The following is a 26136-nucleotide window of genomic DNA, read 5'->3' as shown; positions in this document are numbered from 1 at the left end:
GTTACACGGTGCTGTCACCTTTGACTCTGACGCGGAGCTCTGATTCGGAACAGACGCAGACGACCAAAGCCACCCGACTCGACTTGCATCGCATTGCTCGTTCTCGCCGAGAAGCCATGGCTTCCTGCAGCGTCGCGGGCTCGAGCGCGCCCAGTAGCAACGTCAGCAGCAACGTCAGCAGCACTGGCATCAGCTTGGCGCTCGCCGCGCAGCCTTCGGCGGGCCAGCTGAACGTGGAGATCCTGGGCGCGCGCAACCTGCCGCCGGCCGTGCTGGGCAGCCTGCTCAAGTGGACGCCCAGCTACGCCAACCCGTACGTGGTGCTGTCGCTGGACCGCGAGCGCTTCGTGTCCAGCGTCAAGCAGCGCCACCTCAACCCCAGCTGGAAGGAGACGGGCAGGCTCAGCGTGCCGCTGCCGTCCGAGACGGAGGTGCTGCAGACCGTTGGGGTCCCGGGCGGCATGAGCGCTGGAGCGGCAGGCAAAGGCAAACACAGCAACAACAGCAACAACAAGGGTAAAGGAGGCGCTGCAATGAAGAAGACGGGGGCGGCTGCGGCTGCGGCGGACGCTGCCATGGGCTACCGCCAGTACCATCCGTGCGCGCCGGAGCTCTACGTGCAGGTGTTCCATCGCTCGGACGAGAAGAAGGACGCAGCAACGGCAGCGTCTGCTGCGCCGGCGTCGAACTCGTCGACGTCGTCGAATGTGTCGGCGCTGGGGCCCGAGGACAAACTTATCGGAGCTGTGGTGGTGCCGCTCCTGCCGTGTTTGATGTCAAGTGCGTCGAGTACCCGTGGGTGGTACCAACTGACGGACGAGGAGTCGCAGAGTGCGGGACAACTGCAGCTCGCGCTGGACTTTGACGTCTCCGCCGCCTCCAACGGGCTGGAGCCCCGGAAAGGGGACATTGTGAGGCTCACGGGCTTCGGTGGACTCGAGTACTACTCCAAGCTGCTGCCGCCGAGTGCACGACTCGAGGTGATGGACATTTTCCAGGACCAAGTGTTCGCACAGACGTTCAGCCAGGAGGGATGGCCGCTCAGCTTCGAGCTGCACCGCAACCTGGTGCACGTGGAGCGTCGTCCGTCGCTCCTCCACGACGCCTCGCAGCAGCTGCAGAGCCAGGTATCGCGCGTACGCCAACTTCGAGTCGTCACAGGCGCGCAGCGCGTTTGGCGCGCGCTTCCTGATACTCCGCGTATTCAATTCGAGAACTCGGCAGCTTTCATTGCCTTCTTTGGCACGCAGGCGTACTTGACGATGGTGCGTAGCGTGAACGAGATGTTGCGTTCCGGTGTGTCCTCGGGCGTCCAGACGTTTGTGGCGAGCTCGAAGGACGCCTACGGCCAGGTGAAGCTGGAGTTCGTGCGTGTGTACTGGACTGCGCCGAGGCGTGTGACTAGTGGGGGTTTTGACGGTGGTTATGACGACGATCTGATCGATTGCGGCCCGCGAACTAACCGAGGGCATATTGTGCGTGCATTTACGTCTGTTGATCGCCTTGCTGTGGACTATGAAGACCATGAGGAGGAGGAAATGATGATGCAGTGGGAGACGTACGAAGACCGTGAGGAGTTCGAGGGAATTGGTGGAGACGACGGAGATGAACCTGCCGTGCCCGAGCAGCTTATCTGTCCTATTACCGGCTGCCCGATGCTGGACCCGGTTGTGGCTGCGGACGGACACAGCTACGAGCGCGAGGCGATCCTGCAGTGGTTCAAGTCGAGTGACATCTCGCCCATGACTGGCATGCACATGCCCACGACGCAAGTCTTCCCCAACTTCACCTTGCGCCAGCTTTCCGAGGAAGTGCAAGCCGGTGCCGCGCGCCGTCAGCAAGCGAAGCGACGCCGCCATCGCCGCCAGAGCGCAGCTGCAGCTCAAGCATCTCAGCAAATTGAGCAGGTCGATGAAAACTTTGAACGTAAAGCGGCATCCAGCGAGGAAGGCCAGGAATAAGTGCACGCTGAGGTGCACAACGTAAGTAGGATTTTGATATGTAGGTGTCTCCAAAAAAGGGGTGGTATGATTTATGAGGCCGAAGGCACAACGCGCAGCACCAGCGCAAGAATGGATGAATATCAACAAAAGAGGAAGAGCAAAAGCTTCAAATAGAAGGTTTCTTTCTGTAGGGTTAAAAGCAACTTTGATTCTTGCTCCTCTGGTTAGTGTCTCCTTCATAACTGACAAACGCCTGGATGCCTTGTGCCATTATGACCGATGAGAATTCCTTCGCGACGATACGTTGACCCCGTCCAAAATCACAATACCATTAGCAATTATCAAAACGCTTTCTTTTTGCTAAGCTGAAAAGTCCGCACCCTGGTCATGAAGCTCAACTTTCAACCGCTTGCTGTTGAGAAAAGACAGCAACTCATCGGAATCGCTGTATCCTCCACTCGGCTCCGCCCTCTTCCTCACGATTTCTTCCACGTCTTCCCGATTGCCCTGAAATACTGTTTCGAGCGTTGCTTTACTCGACGAGTTGATTGCGACCACAGACGAACTCGCCGCCAATGTTACATGGAGCTCCTCTCTCCCATTTCGACTCAAGATAAACCGGCACCTCATACGTTGGGTGAAGATAAGAAAACGCTTTAGGAAGAGGAGGACTGTGCCCAATTCTAAAATCCCCAACTCTTGAATGGGTGCAATGCGTTCATAGCAGAGATGCAAAACCCTTGAAGCTTGGCCTCGATGACAGTGACGAACATACTGGCAGCTTCGCTGGTAACACAATATTACTGTAGTAGCCTTGTATTTTGAGATTAATTACTTCCCTTATATTTTTTTAATTGAAAGAAAAAGAAGGAAACATGTCAGGAATGCAAGCCAATGCCAAGCCTCTTGAACTTGTTCGATTTTTGGGATCACCCACTCTTGAGTCGCTTTGCTGGGTTCTCTTCGTACTCAGCGTAGTCTACCCCGACGACCAAGATGCTGATTTTTGTTGTGTCCGGAATACTGGCTGGCTGCAAAACCTCCTTGCGAAGCGTTAACTCCGTAACGCTTATTCTGAAGCCTTCCCGCATCAGCTTGCCAATAGGGGTCACAAAACACACTTCAACTTCTTCGAACCAGAAGTTGTGGTTGCTCAATCCAGTGGTCAGCCGAGTCAGAAACGTTTTGAAATACAACTCCTTGAAAGAGTGCGTCTTCGCGCGAGTCACTTGAACAAATCGGACTCGTATTACCCCAGTACAGTTTGATGGAACCGCGATATCCGTAGTGGGGTTTCGTTCACGGATTTCCAGGCACACAGCATCATATCCGCCTTGGTTCCACAGCCTTGGAGCCATCCATTGAGATGACATGGTGGTTAACGGGATTATACCGAGTGGATCGAAGTACGGAACCTCATGCGCATGCCAATGCCCGTGATGTTTTTTCGTTGAAAGCGTCGATTCATTTTGGACCGTGTAGCAATCAACACCACCGTGGACAAGTTTTGCAAAGAACCACAGCTCGAGCAAATAGCCGTCCATCGCCGGGTTAATTTGGAAGAGCGATGAAATGTCTTGCACAAAGTCGGGCCCAAGTTGCTGAGCAAGTTTCCCGGCTACAAATTTGCTCAACAAGCATGACTTTGTCTCCACTGAGCCTTCAGCGTGATACCAGGAAAACAGTCGGTTTACAGCATTGGGGGACGCGATGCCAACCTTTCGCTTGATTACTGCTTCGATATCTGGCGTGCAATTAATTGCCCTACTTAGCTGGGCCTCAGCTTGCTCGGTAGTGTAATCAAACATATATCGAGCGTTGCCACCCACTACAAAGAACTTGATTTCCAATAGTTCGTTTCGATCTTCCCAGCGCGCAGGGTCGGGGTCGCTCGTCAGCTTAAACTTCACGAGATTATAGAAGTCGTTGTTCTCCAGTGCCGCCTTGTACTCTTCCATTGTCCATGACACGAGCTCATAGAGTTCTTGGTCTCTGACGTCAAACTTCGGGATCGACGCACCAACAACCGCTTTGCTAGTAAGGGTTACTTTGGCAGTGACGGGGACGCTGCCGCTTTCGACGGAATAGAAATCCTTCCCTCGTGTTACCATCGAGCTGACCCACACCAACCGACGGTACAGCTTGTTTCTTAGGCGCCATTTCGCGCACACTTTCCGGGTTCCGTTATCCTTCTCAGCAGTGAACCCGTCGAGAAAAACAATCGTCTTCTCCCTCAGCGAATTCAACAGGACTCGCATGTCTGCATGATCGATGCTGCACGTCCACTTCTCGCTCGCACCACGAAAAAGGATGCAGAGCAAGTCTGCATAGCCATTCTTAGGGAAATGAACCCATACGACGTCCCAGTCGGTTCGATCCAAAGAGCAAGCAAACGCAAACGCTGCGCAGGACTTGCCTGTCCCTGGAGGACCCACGATCCACAGCTCCGCATAAGTGTCGCAAACGAGCGCTTTAAGAGTCTGCCATTCACTCACGAGCTGGCGGCGGCGGTACAAGAGCAGATCTCCTTCCCTCGCGGCCACACCGCTGTCATCAGCATACGCAGCAGGGATTCGAACAAACGAGCTCGCGCCCATTTCGAGCGCAGGGCAACCCGTGCCGGCCTTTTCCCAGTTACTCCATATCTTGGTGCCATCTTCAGTCAACTTCTTCGGAATTAACTCCTCCTCCTTAGCCACTCGCACCAGCACGTGCACGAAGCCCAGTCCTTCAGCCTTCGCTTCATCACTAACCTCACCCAACTCGTCCGCTTTGAAACCAACAGCTAGCAGCGGGGCCGAGGGAAACATCAGCTGCGCCATGCCGTTGGTCACAGAAGCATCCACACCGCCCACAACGTCCCGTTCCCTTAGCCACTCGCCGTCTATCTTCGCCGGGAAGATCTGCAGCTTGTCTGCATCGATGTCCTTGAAGTCGTTCGGCTTCTCCGCCTTGATCACCTTCTTCAACGCCGAGACCGACTCAGCATCATCGATCTTCACCTCGAACGCGCTGCCCGCCACGCCAACGATCGCACAGAAGAGCTTCACCATATTTCCTCGAAACGGCAGATTCTGGAATGGGGGGAGAATTTCTAGCGTACTTAAGCGAGGAGGTTAGAGCGCCTTTATGTCAACGTCACAGCACCGTTACAGTAAAGTGCGTCGATAAGGAACGGGCGACATTATTGCGCGTTCTAGTCGAACTTTCCGAAGTCGATTGATTGAATCGACCGAGCCAAATCGCCAGCAAACCGCACCGTCCTCGTAGTCCGTCACCGTGTACTGGTCCGCCGCCACCAAGTACTTGTTCATATTGTCCACCAACGAGTGCTTGTCCACCGGTGAGTTCTTGTCCACCGGTGAGTTCTTGTCCACCGGTGAGTTCTTGTCCACCGGTCAGTACTCGTCTATCAGCGAGTAGCTGTCCGACAGCGGGTAGTTGGCCACAATCGGGTAGTTGCGCACCAGCGCGTAGTTGTTCACCAACGAGTGCTCGTCCGTCAGCAAGTTGTCCGTCAGCGAGAGCTCGTCCATCATCGGGTTCTTGTCGACCACTGAGCGCTTGTCCTTCATCGAATACTTGACGTACGTTCGATTCGTTCGTCAGCAGGTAGTCGTCGTCCACCATGGGTTAGTCCTCGTGCTTGAGCACTTGTCCGATGAGGAGTCTGCCGACGTCCGCTAAAAACCCATTCGCTTACTCCATCATGATGCCTTCGTCGCGAAATCTTCACAAGCAAGTTCAGCAGATGATGCTGGGCCTGGTTGTGGCTGCGGATGGATACAGCTACGAGTGCGACGATCCTGCAGTGGTTTAAGTCGAGTGACATCTCGCCCATGACTGGCATGCACATGCCCACGACGCAAGTCTTCCCCAACTTCACCTTGCGCCAGCTTTCCGAGGAAGTGCAAGCCGCTGCCACGCGCCGTCAGCAAGCGAAGCGACGCCGCCATCGCCGACAGAGCGCAACTATATCCCCCATAACTTCCACGGTTGAACGTCAAACAGTGAGCTATCCTCCTTTTGCTTTGGTCCCAAACGCCTTAAAACTCTTGCGACGCGAACCAAGAGTCTGTAACAGCGTATACGGAACTCAAACGTCGCATGCTTCTGTGGTTAAACCTTAAAGCTGTGGGCGGAACCAGCAAGCAGAGCGACGCATCCCGAAGTGCTGACCACTGTAAGCTCTCGTTGAACATACCATCTGGGTCGATCGCTTGACCTGAAACGGCGAAGGCCGCCAAACAGACTTCCATCTCGTTGTCTAAGGTGCTCAAATAGCGGCTCACGTATCTCTCCCGGATCGTCAGCAAGCCCTCGTTTATTACCTTTACAGCGGTGGCATTTGAAGCACATCGCTCACAGCAGCACTTCACTTCCAACACGTACTCGACAACCCAACGTGGAACACCCCCAAGAATGGACAAGCTGCGGCGAAACTCAACATACTTCAGCAACTCAGCTGATTCTGCATCGCTCTCCACAAAGCTAAACATTTGATCTACCGTCACGAAGGTCATCGGAAGATGCACGGGAACGTAGCATGTGGTGTTCGCAGTTGAATTGGATCCCATCACGTTGTGATTTATCCCCGCAAACATCGGCAATAAAATCACATTCGGCAACTTAGAGCGCACCAAAGATCCGATGGCATCCGCTAGTTCACGCACAAGTGGTGTCACGGGGTCTTTTCGACGGGCCCCAACCTTTCGAATCTTGTGATAGTCATCAACGCCGAGAAAGAGGTACAGATCTTGTCCATTCTGACGCAGCTTGTATACAACGACTGTTACGGCATGCTCCAGAGTCAGCCCACCTCCATTGCACGGCAATCACGAATGGAACCACGTTAGAATTGAGAACGAGCAATTATTGTACAAGAAAACACGAAACAGCAATCGCCGCGAGAATGACGCCTCAATCGACATCGATTGCTCCACTGGTTCGTTGGAATACGGCACGATGACTCCGGCAATGCGGTTGGGATCCAGTTTGAGCACTTGATTCGCGACCTTCTTCCAGCATGCGCGTTTTCCCCAAACCAGGCATGCCAGAGCAAACAGGTATCGACTGCTGAGTGCGGTCTGACGCTGTACTTTTGTGCGCCACGATGATTGTATTGCAGCACCTCGCTGTTTCCCGTCCAACCAAACGGACTTGTAGTTTGTTGTCTGCTAAAATGTGAGGGTTTAATTGGTGACGTCCTTGTTTGTCATTTCACATTCCAAGAATTTGAGGAGACTGTCGCACATTCACGACAGGGCCTCTGGGAACAGCAACGTGGAGAGCAACCACATCGTTGGTCGGAATCACAACCAGCACGTGAACTTGGCAAGACGAGGGAGGGTCCATATCGTTCAGCAAGTCCTCCGGGGGATGTACTGCTTGTAACTCCTTGTCTTCCTTCGTCAGCGCTTCGATGAGAGGAGCCTTCTCGCCCTTATCTTCCGAGCAAGATGAGAGCCACGCGCTACCCCCCCCCCCTTCACCGGGAAGAGCTGCAGGTCGCTGGCATCGACATTCTTCAGTTTGTTCTGGTTCTTACTCTTGATCTTGCCCTTCACCTCGTACCACGCCTTGTCGACCTTGACGTTCACATTAAATGTGCTTTTCTTCTCACCAACAAAAGCGCAAGTCAGCGAAAGTTTCTCCATCTTCCTGAGTCAAGTACGACAAAGTCACTTTACAACAAATACTTCGGCAAGCAACATAAACCATCTTCACGTAAATCGGGTCTTGTTCCTCTGGTTGCTATCTCCTTCGCGGCGACTACAAGCCCTTGGCTGCGTTTTCTTCTGATTTCTTGATAATAGCACGCAGCGTCTCGCGGGCGCTCACAGGGAGGCGCGTCCCCGGACCAAAGATGGCGCCCACGCCTGCGTCGTACAGGAACTGGTAGTCCTTGGGCGGGATGACTCCACCGCAGATCACCAAGATGTGCTCTGCACTTTCCTTCTTCAGCGCTTCAACTAGCGCCGGCACCAGCGTGTTGTGACCAGCAGCCAACGAGCTCACCCCGATGCAGTGCACATCTGCATCCACAGCTTGACGAGCCGTCTCCTCCGGTGTCTACAACGCGAACCAGTAAGTGCGCAAGCTCTTCTACACATCAAATGACAAAAACAGTTAAGATATGACGTACCGAAAACAGAGGCCCCACATCAACATCAAAACCCATGTCCGAGTATCCCGATGCAATAACCTTGGCGCCACGGTCGTGGCCGTCCTGGCCCATCTTGGCGATTAGCATGCGAGGACGACGACCGAAGCGCTCCGCGAAGTCCTCAATCTCCTTGACAACTTCGTTGTATTCAGCTTCAGCCTCGTCGTTGTGCTTGTACTCGTTACGGTACGCGCCCGACACAACGGAGCTCTTCGGGATATGCCGACCCCAAACGTCCTCCAACGCCTCTGAAATCTCACCCACCGTGCAACGATCTCGTGCCGCATCCACAGACAGCTTCAGCAGGTTCATCGGGTGTTTACCAGGACCCGTGCTTTCCGTGAGCGCAGCGGAATCACGCAGCTTCTGCAGACAAGCCTGAGCTGCAGCCTCGTCGCGGTTGGCCTTGGTCTCCTTGATGCGCGCGATCTGCTTCTTGCGCACCGCCGTGTTGTCGATCGTTAGCACGTCGACCGTGTCTGGGTTCTCCACCACGTACTTGTTCACGCCCACAATGGTCTCCTCACGCGAGTCCACGCGCGCCTGCTTCTTCGTGGCGCTCTCTTCGATCCGCAACTTCGCCATGCCGGACTCAATCGCCTTGGCCATTCCACCCATCTCTTCCACCTCGTTGATGACCGACAAGGCTGCATCGTACAGCTCCTGCGTCAGCGTCTCCATGAGGTACGAGCCACCCCACGGATCAGCCACACGCGGGATACCGGTCTCCTCCTGCAGCACTAGCTGCGTGTTACGAGCCAAGCGAGCGCTGAACTCCGTCGGTAGACCCAGCGCCTCATCCAGAGCGTTCGTGTGCAGACTCTGCGTGCCGCCCATGACAGCAGCCATGGCCTCCACCGTGGTCCGCATGATGTTATTGTACGGATCCTGCTCAGTCAGCGAGTATCCGGACGTCTGGCAATGCGTACGCAGCAGCAGACTCTTGACGTTTTTCGGCTCAAATTTCTCCTTCATCAGATTGGCCCAGAGCTTCCTCGCGGCGCGCAGCTTGGCCACTTCCATGTAAAAGTTCATTCCAATCGCGAAGAAGAACGACAGTCTCGGGGCCACGGCGTCCACGTCGAGGCCCGCAGCCTGCGCGGCCCTCACGTACTCAATGCCATCGGCGATCGTGAAGGCCAGCTCGAGCCGCGCGTCGGCGCCAGCTTCCTGCATGTGGTAGCCCGAGATCGAGATGGAGTTGTACTTGGGCATGTACTCGGACGTGTATCCGAAGATGTCCTGGATGATCCGCATGCTGGGCGCCGGCGGGTAGATGAAGGTGTTGCGCACCATGAACTCCTTCAAGATGTCGTTCTGGATGGTGCCCGACAGCAGCTTCTGGTCCACTCCTTGCTCCTCGGCCGTGACGATGTACATGGCCAGAATGGGCAGCACGGCGCCGTTCATGGTCATGGACACGGACATTTTGTCCAGCGGGATGCCGTCGAACAGCACCTTCATGTCGGCGATCGAGTCGATGGGCACGCCCGCCATGCCCACGTCGCCGTGCACGCGCGGGTGGTCCGAGTCGTAGCCGCGGTGGGTGGCCAGGTCGAAGGCCACGCTCAGGCCCTGCTGGCCGGCCGCCAGGTTCTTCCGGTAGAAGGCGTTGGACTCCTCGGCCGTGCTGAAGCCGGCGTATTGGCGCACGGTCCAGGGCTTGGCCGTGTACATGGAGGCGTAGGGCCCGCGCGTGAAGGGGAAGGTGCCGGGCGCCTGCGCGACGTCCAGCCCCTCCAGGTCGCCCTGCGTGTACAGGGGCTTAATGGGGATGCCCTCGGGCGTCTTCCAGAGCAGCTGCGTGGTCGGATCCTTGCCCTTGAGCTCCTTGGTGGCCATCTTGAGCCACTGCGCCGGGTACGCGGACTCGTCCAGCCTCGTGCTCAGCGCGCGCAGCAGCGGCAGGCGGGAGGCGGCGGCGGCGGCGGCGCGGCGCGCGCTCGGGCCCACGGAGGAGCCGCCCACGCGCCACATGTATAACTAACTCTCTTGCCTTGCCTTGACCACCGGAGATTGCGGACTGGCGGCGTCGGAGGTGGCGGTTCAAGTTGGGCACAAGAGAGGCGCGTTTTTACACAAATCAACTTCAAGTTGACGTAAATGGGCCCGATCTTGAAGGGGTTTTATGTCTTCAAAGTACACGGAAGCTGGCGGCATACACAAGAACAAGGGCGGTTCGCCAGGAAACGCAATGCAAGGTGCCATCATACAGAATGTAAATGCACGAGTGTCGTGTTGAACGAAAGGTTCACTAGCTACTCGTCCTGCGCAACGCAAGGCGCGCGTCCTAACGGCGGCGTCTGCTAAGCTGGTCGTCTGGACTTGGCCATTCGCTCAAGAAGCTCAACTGAGCGAATAGCTCCGTGCAACATACGGTAGGTGATGCACGCAGGAATGGCAGCGGAGCAGGCAGGCCTAAGTTGCAGGGGTGCCCGCCTCTCCGTTGGCATTTCTATCGTCCTTGACGTCCAGCCGCAGAGGAACCGATAGACCGCAACTCAACGCCGCAGGGTCGGTTCAATGAAGATGTAGCCACATTAGGCCGAGCGGTCGTAGCCGAGGATCGGCGCCAGCCAGCGCTCCGTCTCCTCGAGCGTCTGGCCCTTGCGCTTGGCGTACTCGACGACCTGATCCTTGCCGATCTTGCCCACGGCGAAGTACTGCGAGTCCGGGTGCGCGAAGCACAGCGCGCTGACGGCCGAGCCGGGCAGCATCATGTAGCTGTCCGTAAGGCTCAGGCCGATCAACTCGTCCGCCCTGAGCAGGTCCCACAGCGCGCGCTTCTCCGTGTGGTCGGGCTGCGACGGGTAGCCCGGGGCAGGACGGATGCCGTCGTACTTGACCTTCAGCAGGTCCTCCTTGTCCAGCACCTCGTCGGCCGCGTAGCCCCAGTCCTTGACACGCATCTCGCGGTGGATGTACTCGGCGAACGCCTCGGCCAGACGGTCCCCAATGGCCTGGGACATAATCTTGTTGAAGTCGTCGTGGTCGGCCTCGAACTTGGCGGCCATCTCCTCCACGCCGAACACACCGACAGCGAAGCCACCGACGTAGTCCTGGCCGCCGACACCCTTGGGCGCGATGAAGTCGGCCAACGACATGTACGGGTCGCTCGTCTCCTTCTCGGCCTGCTGGCGCAGCATGCAGAACTTGGAGATCTCCTGCTCCGGGTTCTTCGGGTCGCACACGATCACGTCCTCGCCCTCGCGGTACGCGGGGAAGATACCCGACACACCGCGCACACGAAGCAGCTTCTTGTCCATGATCTCCTGCAGCAGCTTCTGCGCCTCGTCGAACACCTTGCGAGCCTCGGCACCAACCGTCTCATCGTCGAAAATCTTCGGGTATCCACGGTTCGGGTAGCGACCGCGCAGCTCCCAGGTCTGGAAGAACGGGTTCCAGTCGATGAACGGCACCAAATCCTCGAGAGGCAGGTCCTCGATGACGTGCAGACCCACGCGGTTAATCTTCTCGAAGGGAGGCTTGGCCACGTAGTCGATCTGGTAGCTCTTGGCCTTGGCATCTCCGAAGCTAATCAGCTTGATGTCATCCAGAGACGCGTAGTAGTCCTCGCGCATCTCTTCGTACTCCTCCATGACCTCCTCAACAAACTCATCGCGCTCCTCGTCCTGACGAAGCAAGTTGCCGACCACAACAACACTGCGAGAAGCATCCAGCACGTGCATCACGGGGTGCTCGGGGGTCGAGTAGTGCGGGGCGATCTTTACTGCTGCGTGCATCTTCGAGGTCGTAGCGCCACCAACAATCAGAGGGATCTTCAGACCGGCCTTGTTCATCTCGCGCGCAACGTACACCATCTCATCCAGAGAGGGCGTGATTAGACCCGACAGTCCGATCACATCGACGTTGTGCTCCTTAGCCGCAGCCAGGATGTCCTCACACGGGACCATGACACCCAGGTCGATGATCTTGTAGTTGTTGCAGCCAAGCACCACACCCACAATGTTTTTGCCGATATCGTGGACATCGCCCTTCACGGTAGCAATCAGCACCTTGCCAGCGTACTGCGAGTCCTCGTCCTCTTCTTCGTTCGCGATACCGTTGGCCGTGTTCGCAAGCCGGCGCTGGTTCTTCTCTTCCTCCATGAACGGAAGCAAGTAGGCCACGGCCTTCTTCATGACACGCGCAGACTTGATGACCTGCGGCAAGAACATCTTGCCCGATCCGAAAAGCTGGCCCACGACGTTCATGCCGTCCATGAGCGGGCCTTCGATCACATCAAGGGGCTTCTCAGCAACCTTGCGCATTTCCTCCACATCCTGGTCAATGAACTCCGAAATGCCCTTCACAAGCGCGTGCGTAAGCCTCTCCCCGATAGGCTTGGTACGCCACTCCTGTTTGTTGCCACCGCCGGCCACAGCACCGCCCTTCTTTGCAGCGTCGGCCTTCTCCTTCTCAATCAGCGAACGGTCCAGAAGCGCCTCAGTGGCGTCTGGGTGACGGTTAAGGACCACATCCTCGACCAGCTTCAGTAGATCCTTCGGGATATCGTCGTACACCTCAAGCATGGCTGCGTTCACAATACCCATGTCCATGCCAGCCTTGACTGCGTGGTACAAGAAAACACTGTGGATCGCCTCACGAATGACGTTCACGCCTCGGAAACCGAACGACAGGTTGGACACACCGCCACTGATCTTACAGTAGGGGTTCTGCTCCTTGATGACTCGGCAAGCGTTGATGAAGTCCACACCGTAGTTGTTGTGCTCCTCCATACCCGTAGCGACCGTCAGAATGTTGGGGTCGAAGATGATGTCTTCCGGCGGGAAGCCCACCTCGTTCACCAAAATATCGTACGAGCGCTTGCAAATGCGCACCTTCTCGGCTTCAGTGGCTGCCTGGCCCTCCTCGTCGAAGGCCATAACCACCACGGCGGCACCGTGGCTCTTGACGATGCGCGCGTGCTCCATGAACAGCTCCTTGCCGACCTTGAGCGAGATACTGTTCACAATGCACTTGCCCTGGACACACTTAAGACCGGCCTCCACAATGTGGAACTTGGACGAGTCGACCATGAATGGAACCTTGGCAACATCGGGCTCCGTCACAGCGATCTTCAGGAACCGCTCCATGGCTGCCACACCGTCGAGCATACCGTCGTCGACGTTCACATCGATGACCATCGCGCCGTCCTCCACCTGCTGCCGCGCGACGTCCATGGCTGTACCGTAGTCGCCCTTCATGATGAGGCGCTTGAAACGCAGCGAGCCGGAGATATTGCATCGCTCACCGACGTTCAAGAAGCTGAAGCGCTCCTTGGTCACAATCATGTCCTCGAGACCCGAGAGCCACATGAACGGCTCCTTGAGCTCAGGGAGCGGGCGCGGCTCGTACTTGGCAGCCATGATGGCAATAGCCTCAATGTGCTGGGGCGTCGTGCCGCAGCATCCGCCCATCATGTTGATCAGGCGGTCCTTGGAGAACTCCTCGCAGTACTCGGCCATCATAGCGGGGGTGTCATCGTAGCCACCCATGGCGTTCGGCAGACCGGCGTTTGCGTAGACAGACACGAAGCACTCGGCCACGTTCGACAGACGCTGCAGGAACGGCTTCATCTGGTTGGCGCCCAGCGCGCAGTTCAACCCGATGCAGAAGGGCTTTGAGTGGCGCAGACTGACGTAAAACGCCTCGGTGGTCTGGCCCGACAGCGTGCGTCCACTCATGTCCACGATAGTACCGGAGATGAACAGCGGCAGCTTCTTGCCCGTGGCCTCCTGGTACTTGTTGATGGCGAAAACGGCAGCCTTGGCGTTCAGCGTGTCGAAGATGGTCTCCACCAGGAGGATGTCGCTGCCACCGTCCACCAGACCTTCCACCTGCGTGTAGTACGCGTCCACGAGCTCGTCGAACGTGACGTTGCGGAAGCCCGGGTCCTCCACGTTGGGGGAGATGGACAGCGTGCGGTTCGTGGGGCCGATGGAGCCGGCCACGAAGCGCGGGCGCAGCGGGTCCAGCGCCGTGACCTCGTCCGCGGCCTCGCGCGCGAGCCTGGCGGACTCGTAGTTGAGCTCGTAGACCAGGTGCTCCATCTGGTAGTCGGCCTGGGCGATGGTCGTGCCCGAGAAGGTGTTGGTGCCGATGAGCTGCGCTCGGCCGATCTGCATGTACTGCTTGTGGATGTCCTTGATGACCTGCGGCTGCGTGATGGACAGCAGGTCGTTGTTGCCCTTGACGAGGCACGGTGAGTCCTGGAAGCGCTCGCCGCGGAAGTCCTCCTCCGTGAACTTGTGCGTCTGGATCATGGTGCCCATGCCGCCGTCGAAGATGAGCGTGCGCTGCTTCATGAGCGCCGTCAGGTACGCGAAGATGTCGCTCTCGCCGCGCACGAACGGCCGCTGCAGCAACGCCACTTCCGCCGCGGTCACGTCGCTCCTCATGGCTCTTAGCGGGGCTGGCTTGGCTGACTGGCTGACGACGACGAGGAGCTCCCCAACTCAACTTGGAGACTGAAGCGAGTGGGGGCGGTAGAGGTCGGGCGATCCCATTGGCCACACGAACTTTCGAGCAACAATCATTGTTTCAATTCAAAAATTGGAACCAATCCAATTATTGAAGTGTTCAAAATGTATTTTAAATGTTTGAATCAATTGTAGCTAAAATGGTTAATTTGAAAACAATTGATTGTAATTAAAACTGCTCAATTCAATTATTGTGACGAAACGATGAACAGATTATGGTGACGAACAACTGATGAAGACAGCAACCGAAGCTCATGTATGTACCGTACTCGACCAGCTACAGTACAATATCCCAGGCGCATGTACTGTAAATGGCGCTTTTGAATTGAATATGTTGTGATTTAGTCGGCAATCTATCTACACCCGGAGACGCGCACATCTGCACCTCTGCCTACGGTGGTCGTACGCTAATAAGTCTCTAGGATATGCACGAGCCTACTGAAAATGGCGCAACTTTGAGAGAACGCAAGATGATCCCGTTGCAAAGTGACAGGCGAGCTTGGTCCGATGGGTTTCGATGGGTACACGTACTCGGCGCAAACGCGAGCATATATTTCGAGACAACCATGCAACACGCGACCAGCTACAGTACATGAGGTAGCTACACTGTATGACCAGCACTAACCTATTGTGCAACAGACGCCGGCAACATAGCGGTGTACTCGCGGGCGTACGTAGCTCCTTCCTTGTGATACCAGTGAGATCTTGTAGCATATCGTATCTCAGCAGTGCTCTGCGCCACTAACTAAGTCGCCGACCAAGATAACGAATTGATCCCGAAGCTCTGCTGCTGTTAAATGGGCACTGGACACCAACTTGGTGTCACCAAGTGCAGCAAAGCGGGTCATTGTGACCGTCTCCATTACAGTGTCATACACCAGGCTATCCAGCTCGAAATCCCCAGAAAATGCAGCAAAACCAACTGGGACAAGTCGTACATGTAATTATAATACAATACTGTAGTTGTTGTTCGCTCATTGTTTACTTTAGCAGCTGTACCTACAGGCGTCCCCGGCCTATTCGCCACAGTGGTACTTATGATGTTTGCGAATCAACAAGATTCACGCGGTCTGAACATAGATGAGTATGTACTGACTTACTACAAGCTTAGCACAAGAATACGGTGGAGGTATTCCCGCAACGTGCCACTTGTCGCAGTAGGTCTCGCTGTACATTCATCTAAATCAATATGTTTGCAGAAGTAGCGCGCAAATCTTGAGAACTGCTTGTACTTCCTGTGTGAGGTACATTAAAATATACAGCCGGGACTAGCCCGGGGACGCCTGTATTTTTCAATTCGTAATTCCCGGACCGGATTGCGGGCGAATTCTAGCGAAAAGACGAAATGGAGGGCCAGTGGAGCGTGAAGATTCCAAGATTTGGGGATTTGGAGAGCGATCATCTGTGTGGCCCTGAAGCCAAGTGGGCACACCGCAACCAGGCGTTTCCTGCGAGAAGTTGCCATTTCCTTGGTGCTGCTGCCATTTAGGTACAGTATAAACGCGCTTGTCAAGCCACCCTTGATTAAGCGACTTTTAATCGGAGCTGCACTAGCGATGTCTCAGGTGACCTGCATCGCCGGTGCAGCCGAGCCCCTTCTGCGAGTTGGAATCGCCAAGTTGGCGACCAAAGCACAACGAGCCGGATCGTCGTCCCGCGGCACTGCGTCCTCGGATGCAGTCCATGATGGCCAGATGGTCTCCATCTCCATCCGGGTATATTTCTCACCAGCCCAAAGCCAATCGCTTGGCCAGGCACGTGCGCTTGCGGATACCTCCACAGTGTTCGTTCATTCTAGGATTTACCGTCGGCAGCTCCAAGCTCTCCTCGAAGAAAAAGAAAAAAAAAAGCTTCAAGGAGATGCCGTTCCAGGCCTGCACAAGGCGCTCGACGGTGCTCTTGGCCGCGCTTTCGCTGGTCGTGGCCTCTTCCTTGCATGGAGCCTCAGGCCACTTTGCTCTGCGGGAAGCCGCGGATGACGACGATGTCGACTACAGCCGCCGACTGAGCGGAGGTGGCGAGGACAAGAGCAAAACCATCCCGTTCAACTCGTGGAGCAGTGCCATCGACACCCTCCAGTATGTTCTCGCCTTTGTTGTCGTGCTCGTGGCCGCCCACCCGCTCGGACTCTTTTTCCCTAAATTATTCAAGCTGCCGCTCATCACGGGATACCTGGTGATTGGCATTATTGCCGGACCTTTTGTCTCGAATCTTTTGTCAGAGGGGCTCGTCACCATGTTGTCGAGCTACGTGAGTGCGCTGGCGCTATCGTTCATCTCGTTCCAGGCCGGTCAGGAGATCTACCTGCCGGAATTGCGACCGCAACTCAAGTCCATCATGATTCTGCTGGGCGCTCTCTACGTGACGGCTATGATCATCCTAACCTCTGCAATTCTGGTGGCGGAGAGCGCCTTCTTCTACGATGACATGGGATTCCTATGCCAGTTGGGTATCGCGCTCATGTTCGGGTCCATCTCGGTACTCGGCTCACCTGCGACCGTGATGGCCATCAAGATCGAGCTCAACAGTGTGGGTCCGTTCACGAGTCTGATGCTTGGCGCGACGATGACGGCGGAGTTCGTGGTGCTGGTGTCGTTCTCGATCTCGCGTATCGTGTGCTCCATCTACTGCGCCAAGCTGGACGTGTCGATGCTGAACTTGATGTACACGATGAGCATTGTGGGGGCCAACATCCTGGTCGGCGGTTTCCTGGCCGGCGTGATTATCCTGATTTTCAAGATACCCGGAGGAGAGCAGCACCACGACGAGCACCATGGCGCCGACCACGGCGAGGCAAGACCCGGCTCGACCTACTACGACCAGAAGACTGGGGACAAGATTTCCACCACGAACCCGGATATGACGCCGCACCCTCACAACGGCGCGGACGAGTGCTCTGTGGACGAGCTGCAGCACGAACCTGCTGGCATGCTGTCGCCCAAGGCCGTGTTGTCTCTCAAGGGCTTCATCTGGCTGTCGATGGGCTACGTGTTCTACATTTCGACCTCTCTCCTCGCTGAGGCGACCGCTGCAGCTTACGGTCTATCGTGGGAGATCAAGCTTGAGCCGCTTCTTGTGCTCATGATTGCGTCCTGCATTGCCGGGCACAAAACTGAAATTCGCCACGACATGCACGTGATCCTCGACACGGTGGCGCCGTACATGTTCCTGCCGTTCTTCGTCATGACCGGAGCTGCTCTGAAGTTGGACCAAGTGCTGGCTGCCATCCCCTTGATGAGTCTGTACGTTGTTCTGCGCTACGTGGCGATCTTCATCGCCTGCTACTTCGGTGGACGCTTCCTGCTCAAGCTTACCCCGATGCAGTACAACAACTTGTGGCTGACCATGACGCCGCAGGCTGGTGTGGCCTTGGGGTTGGCCAACGAGGTGAAGGCGATGAGCGATGAATCGTGGGCCGCCGAGTTCTCAGCGACGATCGTGGCCGCCGTGGTGGTGAACCAGATCGTTGGTCCTGTGCTGTGTGCGATGGGCTTGAGTCGAGCGGGTGAAACGCTGGCAGACCGTATGATGGTGTCGGACAACCCCAAGGACGACATGGACAGCATGGACAAGAGCGTGCGGGGCAGTCGTTTCAGCAACATCCACGGTGGCGGTCTCAGCAGCATCAGCCAGTTCGAGGTTAGCCGTCGGGCGTCGAGTCCGGCTGTCACGCTCGGCAACGGAGATCCGCGGTCGCTACTGCCGTTCTACAAGGTGCAGAACGCTGTCGTCATTGGTGATGATGAAGTTGCCTTCGAGGTCGCACTGGAGCTGTCGCTCTACGGAGCCCAGGTGAATGTTCCTCTGCTGGATGAGGAGCGCACCAGCAAGTGGAAGAAGATGAACGAGACCATCCTCTCGCGCACTGCTAAGGGCGACCTCATCTCGTACAAGAATACCCTCAAGGACCGCGACAACGCGCAGGCCATGTCGTCGGCGGACGTCCTCATCTTCACGGGTGACGCCAGCCGCACCCGCGAGAACGTGCATCTGCTCAAGTCTTTGCTCGGTGCCTCACACCCGCGTATGATCGCGCTTGTCCCGGACTGCAAGTTCAGCAAGGAGATGAAGGCCCAGGGAGTGCTGGTTATCCAGCCGTCGATAGCCCTGGCCAATATCGCAACGCGTATGGCTCTGCTGGATCAGAAGCTGGCGCAGGCCTTGTCCAACGAGATCAGTACGACGAGCGACTTCAACACGGCGTCGTACTTCTTGCGCGCTGACGGTGGAGAGCGTGGCTCGTTGTCGGACATGCGTCTGGAGGGCCGTCGCTTGGCGCTTGGCCGCAACGTGGTAAACCACCACTCGGTTGACTACGATCGTCTCGCGGACGCGCTGCACTCGGAGAACCTGCCGATGCCTCCTCCGCCGTCGCGTGTGGCCATGTTCGGTACTTCATCTGCTGCTGGCTTCGACCCTTTCCAACGGGAACGAGCTGGCTCCGAGTTCTTTGTCATGCACGACGAGGAGGAAGGTGAGGAGCTCATTCTGGATGCCCAGCACGGACCGTACTCTACGCGTGGAAACTCGAGACTGAGTCTGCAGCGATCATCGATTCAATTCGGGGCCAGTCGCGTCCAACAGCGCGGTGGCGCTGGAGGAGGCCGGGGAAGACGCACCCCAGGTCGCAAGCCCGGGTTCTAGGCCCAGTGGCTCGATAAGTTATCGCCGATAACGCATTTGTTCGTCAAACCTAAATTTAGTCTGGAAATTAATCTGCTCTTCGCGTTATTGTTGGGAGTTCAACGCTTCGAGCCGTGATGTGGTAAAGTTAGTAAAGTCCTCAGCCATTAACTATCACACAAGAGATTTTCTCGGCATACGGCCCACCCAACTTATGGCTCGGAAACGCCGCTTATCTCGGTGTGCTATCTGTAATGGGCCGTCGAATACATAAGAACCTGGAGGAACTGCCGGCGGAAAACAGCTATACGGTGCTTCGTCCCCTTGAAGGATGGAAACTCGAGACATTGCCGTGATTAATTAAGGCGAACGATCCATCGCTTCGCCTCCCAACGCTCGCGCCGTCACTTTGCAGCTTATCGAGTGATGTAGCAGCTGCGGCGAGTTCATTCTGCAATTTGCCATCGATATCCCAAACACTCGCTTCAACCTCGGATTCGATCGCAGCATTGTTCAAATTCCAACGCCAGAGACGAGCATGAGTTCCTTGAAGAACCGCGTCGTTGGGCTACACCCAAGCGCGTTTCCACTCGTGTTATTTCTCGTTGTGGTTTGCTCGTTCCAGGTCGCCTCGGGTCATCCAACTCTGCGCGACAACGATGCTGTTAACGGTCAAGTTGACGCCACTATCCGTCGATTAAGCGGTGCCACCGGGGACGAGGACAAAACCGTGCCCTTCAACTCGTGGAACAACACCATCGACACCCTCCGCTACAGCCTCGCCTTCGTCATCGTCCTGGTGGCGGCGCACCCGCTCGGACTCTTCTTCCCCAAGTTTTTTAAGCTGCCTCTCATCACGGGCTACCTGGTCATCGGCATCATCGCCGGACCGTTCGTGACCAACCTGCTGACGGATGGCCTCGTGAATATGTTGTCGAGCTACGTGAGCGCTCTGGCGCTGTCGTTCATCTCGTTCCAGGCTGGCCAAGAAATTTACCTTCCGGAATTGCGACCGCAGCTCAAGGCTATCATGATTCTGTTGGGTGCTCTTTACGTGACGGCAATGATCATCCTGACGTCCGTGACGCTGCTGGTGGAAAGCGCCTTCTTCTACGACGACCTAGCACTGAGCTGTCAGTTGGGTATTGCGCTCATGTTCGGGTCCATCTCGGTGCTAGGCTCGCCTGCGACCGTGATGGCTATCAAAATTGAACTAGACAGCGTTGGCCCCTTTACAAGCTTGATGCTGGGCGCTACAATGACGGCGGAGTTCGTCGTGCTAGTGTCGTTCTCGATCTCGCGTATCGTGTGCTCCATCTACTGCGCCAAGCTGGACGTGTCGATGCTGAACCTCATGTACACGATGAGTATCGTCGGAGCCAACGTGCTGGTGGGCGTTATCCTGGCCGGCGTGACGATCCTAATTTTCAAAATTCCGGGAGGAGAGCACCACCACCACGATGAGCATCACGGAGCTGACCACGGCGACGCAAGACCCGGATCAACCTACTACGACCAGAAGACGGGCGACAAACTTTCGGCTTCAAACCCGGATATGACGCCGCACCCTCACAACGGCGCGGACGAGTGCACTGCGGACGAGTTGCAACACGATTCGGTGCTGTCGCCCAACGCTTCTCTGGCGCTGAAGGGCTTCATTTGGCTGACAATGGGGTATGTGTTCTACATCTCTACCTCTACGGTTGCCAAGGCAACCGCTGCAGCCTACGGTCTCTCGTGGGAGATCAAGTTTGAGCCGCTGCTCGTGCTCATGGTCGCTTCGTGTATCGCCGGACACCAAACTGCCATCCGTCACGACATGCACGTGATCCTCGACACCGCCGCTCCCTACATGTTCCTGCCGTTCTTCGTCATGACGGGCGCGGCTCTGAAGCTGGACCAAGTGGTGGCGGCCATTCCGCTCATGACGGTGTACGTCTTGCTTCGATACGTGGCGATCTTCATCGCATGCTACTTCGGAGGTCGCTTCCTGTTGAAGCTCACGCCCCGGCAGTACAACAACTTGTGGTTGACGATGACACCGCAGGCTGGTGTGGCTTTGGGTTTGGCCAACGAGGTGAAGGCGATGAGCAGTGATACTTGGGCTGCCGAGTTCGCGGCGACGATCGTGGCTGCTGTGGTAGTGAACCAGATCGTTGGCCCCGTGCTGTGTGCGATGGGTTTGAGCCGAGCGGGAGAAACCTTGCAAGACCGACTTGCAGAAGGAGACGCGCCTAGTGACGAAAAGGAAAAGGATGCCCTGAGCAATGACAATCACGACGGTGGCGGCTCAAACAGTGTGAGTCAGTTTGAAGTGAGTCGACGATTCTCAACGCCTACCATGTTCTATGGCAACGACGACCCGCAAGTGCTGCAGCATTTTTACAAGGTGCAAAACGCAGTTGTGATCGGTGACGACGAAGCTGCCTTTGAGATCGCGCTCAACTTGTCGCTCTACGGAGCGCAAGTCAACGTGCCTCTGCTGGACGAGGAGCGCACCAGCAAGTGGAAGAAGATGAACGAGACCATTCTCTCGCGTACCGCCAAGGGCGAGCTCATCTCGTACAAGAACACCCTCAAGGACCGTGACAACGCGCAGGCCATGTCGTCGGCGGACGTCCTCATCTTCACAGGCGACGCCAACCGTACGCGTGAGAACATTCGCATGTTGAAGTCGTTGATGGGCTCGTCGCACCCGCGTATGATTGCCTTCGTGCCGGACTGCAAGTTCAGCAAGGAGATGAAGGAGCAGGGAGTGCTCGTGATCCAGCCATCCATCGCCTTGGCCAACATAGCAACGCGCATGGCACTGCTGGACCAGAAGCTGGCTCAGGCTCTTTCGAACGAGACCAGTACGACGAGCGACTTCAGCACGGCCTCGTACTTCTTGCGGGCCGATAGTGGCCACCGTGAATCGGTGTCGGAGATGCATTTGGCGGGCCGTCGCTTGGCGCTTGGTCGGAGCGTGGTGAACCACCACTCGGTGAACTACGACCGCCTCGCCGAGGCATTGGCGACTGCGAACTTGCCGTTGCCTCCGCCACCCTCTCGCGTGGCCATGTTCGGTACATCTGCTGCCGGCTTCGACCCGTTCCAGCGCGAACGGAGCGGATCCGAGTTCTTCGTCATGCTCGACGACCACGACAACGCGGAGGAGATCGTTCTGAGCGACCACCACGGGCCGTATGCGTCTCGTGGGAGCTTCAGAGTGAGTTTCCATGGAGCACCGCGTCAGCTGCGATCGAGTCGCGTGCGAATTGGTGGAGGAGGCCGAGGAAAGCGCGTCGGCGGAAACGCGTTCATGTAGGCCCTTCAACTTGCGCCATTGACAGCGACAACGCCACGACCGCTCTTGCGGCAACCGTACATGTATCTGCAGAATAGGTACGCTACGTTACAGCCCTTAAACTCGCTTCCATGTGTGGCAAGCTTAATCCTTTTGCTGTTTTAATCTACCTAAAAGGTCGGAGTGATCGTTTGTAGGGCCAGAGGTAAACTCGACAGATGAGGAAGTTTGCGGTTTAGTTTAGTATTCGCGTACGTACGTGTAGTATGGTGGCGTCGGCAGTGAGCTTTTCTCGGAGGGTTATCCTGCTGAACTGGCACGAACCACGAGGAAGCGCCCGGGTGGTGGCGCCACATGGACTCCATGCATGGACTGTGTCCTGTCCAGTTGAGGGGTTGTGGAGGGGGATAGACGATCAGAAAAGCGAGACATCGGTCAAGCCACGACATCGTGGCAACTTCATTCCGCCTTTCACCTTCGGGCACGGCATTTGATCACGCTCAACGAACGGAACCTTAGAAAAGCGGGCCTGATGCCGACAGAGTGTGCATCAGTCCGACGTGCAGTCTCGCGCCCATGCGCGCTCGCACTCGTGCTTATCGCGGCCGCTTCAACTTTCGCAGTGGTCTCCGCCGATACACAAGTGCGGGAAGGTGTCACGGGTCTTACTCATGATCACGACGTCACTATGCGTCGATTAAGCGGTGCCACCGGGGACGAGGACAAAACCGTGCCCTTCAACTCGTGGAACAACACCATCGACACCCTCCGCTATGGTCTCGCGTTCGTCATCGTCCTGGTGGCGGCCCACCCGCTCGGACTCTTCTTCCCCAAGTTTTTCAAGCTGCCTCTCATCACGGGCTACCTGGTCATCGGCATCATCGCCGGACCGTTCGTGACCAACCTGCTGACGGATGGCCTCGTGAATATGTTGTCGAGCTACGTGAGCGCTCTGGCGCTGTCGTTCATCTCGTTCCAGGCTGGCCAAGAAATTTACCTTCCGGAATTGCGACCGCAGCTCAAGTCAATCATGATTCTGTTGGGTGCTCTCTACGTGACGGCCATGATCATCCTGACCGCTGCGATTTTGCTGACGGAGAGCGCCTTCTTCTACGACGACATGGGATTCCTATGCCAGTTGGGTATCGCGCTCATGTTCGGGTCCATCTCGGTGCTGGGCTCGCCTGCGACTGTGATGGCCATCAAGATCGAGCTCAACAGCGTGGGTCCGTTCACGAGTCTGATGCTGGGCGCGACGATGACGGCGGAGTTCGTGGTGCTGGTGTCGTTTTCGGTCTCTCGTATCGTGTGCTCCATCTACTGCGCCGAGTTGAATGTGTCAGTGAGCAACCTCATGTTCACACTGGGCATCGTAATGTCGAACGTGCTTCTCGGTGTGATCCTAGCGGGCTTTACCTACTTGATCTTCATGATTCCGGGCGGTGAGACTCACCACGGCGAACATGCCGAGTACTGCGACGGCCACGCGCCCAACAACCCGCTCTACTACAACCAGAAGACGGACTCGAAGCCCTCAATCATCGACGTGGATAGCCAGCCGCACCCACACAACGCTTTCGACGAGGATGTCGAGCAGGGCAAAGCAAGCACCGAGTCTTCCTCATTGCTGACGCCGTATGCGACGCTATGCTTGAAGGGTTTGATCTGGTTGACTATGGGGTATGTGTTCTACATCTCTACCTCTACGGTTGCCAAGGCAACCGCTGCAGCCTACGGTCTCTCGTGGGAGATTAAGTTTGAGCCGCTGCTCGTGCTCATGATCGCTTCGTGCATCGCCGGACACCAAACTGCCATCCGTCACGACATGCACGTGATCCTCGACACCGCCGCTCCCTACTTGTTCCTGCCGTTCTTCGTCATGACGGGCGCGGCTCTGAAGCTGGACCAAGTGGTGGCGGCCATTCCGCTCATGACGGTGTACGTCTTGCTTCGATACGTGGCGATCTTCATCGCATGCTACTTCGGTGGACGCTTCCTGTTGAAGCTCACGCCCCGGCAGTACAACAACTTGTGGTTGACGATGACGCCGCAGGCTGGTGTGGCGCTGGGTTTGGCCAACGAGGTGAAGGCGATGAGCAGTGAACCGTGGGCTGCTGAGTTTGCGGCCACTATCGTGGCTGCTGTGGTGGTGAACCAGATCGTTGGCCCCGTGCTGTGTGCGATGGGTTTGAGCCGAGCTGGTGAAACACTCGCAGACCGGGCAGCAGAAGACCACGACGAGAAAGCGAGCGCAGATATGAAGGATTTGGATGCTGACAACGATGGGGACGAAGGTGACCACAAAGATCGTCGCAGTCGCGCCTCTGTCAGAGTCAGCACAGCCAGCCGGTTTACACTGCATGAAGGTGCAGACCCCCACGCGCCGTTGCCATTCTACAAGGTGAAAAACGCAGTTGTGATCGGTGACGACGAAGCTGCCTTTGAGATCGCGCTCAACTTGTCGCTCTACGGAGCGCAAGTCAACGTGCCTCTGCTGGACGAGGAGCGCACCAGCAAGTGGAAGAAGATGAACGAGACCATTCTCTCGCGTACCGCCAAGGGCGAGCTCATCTCGTACAAGAACACCCTCAAGGACCGTGACAACGCGCAGGCCATGTCGTCGGCCGACGTCCTCATCTTCACAGGCGACGCCAACCGCACACGCGAGAACGTGCAACTGCTCAAGTCTTTGCTCGGTGCCTCACACCCGCGTATGATCGCGCTTGTCCCGGACTGCAAGTTCAGCAAGGAGATGAAGGCCCAGGGAGTGCTGGTCATCCAACCGTCCATTGCCTTGGCCAACATCGCCACGCGTATGGCACTGCTGGACCAGAGGCTGGCGCAGGCGCTGTCGAATGAGATCAGTACGACGAGCGACTTCAACACGGCGTCGTACTTCCTGCGGGCTGATAGTGCAGATCGGGGCTCGCTGTCGGATATGCGTTTAGAGGGCCGTCGTTTGGCGCTCGGCCGGAGCGTGGTGAACCACCACTCGGTGAACTACGATCGTCTCGCGGAGGCATTATCGACCGAGAACTTGCCGATGCCTCCGCCGCCGTCGCGTGTGGCCATGTTCGGTACTTCCGCCGCAGGGTTCGACCCGTTTACGACTCGTGACAATGGATCGGCATTCTTTGTCATGCATGACGATCCTGATGAGGGTGAAATTGTGGTGGGCATCCCTTACGGACAACGGAGGTCGTTGTCGAACCGTCGGATCAGTCTTTCATCCCGAGCATCTACCATTAGATTCTCGAGCGAAGCGCGCCATCGACCTGGTGTGAACAAATCCTAAAGTAGTCTAAGGTGCTCGACCAGTTTACCGCAATGTTTTACTTTTTCCGCGGAAAAATGGTCATAACTTTTTTACTAGACATCCTCTCAGAAATTTAAAAATATGCCGCAAATCTACAGAAACTCGCCTACAACAAGGTGATCTTGTCGTGGTTCTAGTGTTTTGTAAGCGAGCTACCTGCATCAAGGAAAAACCAGTATGCTTTGACGAGCGCCGGCCAGTTTAGCGCAGCGAAACATATTGGGGTTTGTATGACGAAGCATCCCCCATTGCAGAAAACGCGCAATGTGTTACAGGAAGAGCCAAAATTTGTACGCACTTTGGTGAAGAGCGTTACAGGA

At 56.4% G+C, this 26136-nt stretch overlaps 8 protein-coding genes across 8 annotated transcripts; 4 read left to right on the top strand and 4 right to left on the bottom strand.

Annotated features, from left to right (window-relative positions):
• Nucleotides 1–116: 116 nt before the first annotated feature.
• PHYSODRAFT_494414 (hypothetical protein) lies at nt 117–1961 on the top strand (the record flags this gene model as incomplete). The annotated part of the gene is made up of 1 exon (XM_009525477.1): nt 117–1961. One exon carries the CDS (start codon nt 117–119, stop codon nt 1959–1961), a length of 1845 nt encoding a protein of 614 aa, XP_009523772.1.
• A 911-nt stretch (nt 1962–2872) lies between these two features.
• PHYSODRAFT_298950 (hypothetical protein) lies at nt 2873–4753 on the bottom strand (the record flags this gene model as incomplete). Its single annotated transcript, XM_009525476.1, has 1 exon — nt 2873–4753. One exon carries the CDS (start codon nt 4751–4753, stop codon nt 2873–2875), a length of 1881 nt encoding a protein of 626 aa, XP_009523771.1.
• Nucleotides 4754–7250: 2497 nt separating this feature from the next.
• On the bottom strand, nt 7251–7424 carry PHYSODRAFT_404076 (hypothetical protein; the record flags this gene model as incomplete). The annotated part of the gene is made up of 1 exon (XM_009525475.1): nt 7251–7424. A coding segment is annotated over one exon (174 nt), but the record flags the coding sequence as incomplete, so codon positions are not given.
• A 248-nt stretch (nt 7425–7672) lies between these two features.
• PHYSODRAFT_542262 (hypothetical protein) lies at nt 7673–9972 on the bottom strand. The gene is made up of 2 exons (XM_009525474.1): nt 8089–9972; nt 7673–8015 (listed from the first exon to the last, which is right to left on the bottom strand). Exons 1-2 carry the CDS (start codon nt 9949–9951, stop codon nt 7716–7718), a joined length of 2163 nt encoding a protein of 720 aa, XP_009523769.1. The 5' UTR covers nt 9952–9972; the 3' UTR covers nt 7673–7715.
• A 677-nt stretch (nt 9973–10649) lies between these two features.
• Nucleotides 10650–14510, bottom strand: PHYSODRAFT_313428 (putative methyltetrahydrofolate-homocysteine S-methyltransferase; the record flags this gene model as incomplete). Its single annotated transcript, XM_009525473.1, has 3 exons — nt 10650–12500; nt 12631–12632; nt 12776–14510. The coding sequence occupies 3 exons, from the start codon at nt 14508–14510 to the stop codon at nt 10650–10652; spliced, it is 3588 nt and encodes a 1195-aa protein (XP_009523768.1).
• Nucleotides 14511–16451: 1941 nt separating this feature from the next.
• PHYSODRAFT_490665 (hypothetical protein) lies at nt 16452–19235 on the top strand (the record flags this gene model as incomplete). The annotated part of the gene is made up of 2 exons (XM_009525472.1): nt 16452–18122; nt 18225–19235. The coding sequence occupies 2 exons, from the start codon at nt 16452–16454 to the stop codon at nt 19233–19235; spliced, it is 2682 nt and encodes an 893-aa protein (XP_009523767.1).
• A 517-nt stretch (nt 19236–19752) lies between these two features.
• PHYSODRAFT_490552 (hypothetical protein) lies at nt 19753–22521 on the top strand (the record flags this gene model as incomplete). The annotated part of the gene is made up of 2 exons (XM_009525471.1): nt 19753–21451; nt 21530–22521. 2 exons carry the CDS (start codon nt 19753–19755, stop codon nt 22519–22521), a joined length of 2691 nt encoding a protein of 896 aa, XP_009523766.1.
• Nucleotides 22522–23032: 511 nt separating this feature from the next.
• Nucleotides 23033–25795, top strand: PHYSODRAFT_329084 (hypothetical protein; the record flags this gene model as incomplete). Its single annotated transcript, XM_009525470.1, has 1 exon — nt 23033–25795. One exon carries the CDS (start codon nt 23033–23035, stop codon nt 25793–25795), a length of 2763 nt encoding a protein of 920 aa, XP_009523765.1.
• Between the last annotated feature and the right edge of the window lie 341 nt (nt 25796–26136).

Source organism: Phytophthora sojae (genome assembly GCF_000149755.1).
Source record: "Phytophthora sojae unplaced genomic scaffold PHYSOscaffold_3, whole genome shotgun sequence".
Lineage (NCBI taxonomy): Eukaryota > Oomycota > Peronosporomycetes > Peronosporales > Peronosporaceae > Phytophthora > Phytophthora sojae.
This window is presented reverse-complemented; position numbering and strand designations above follow the sequence as displayed.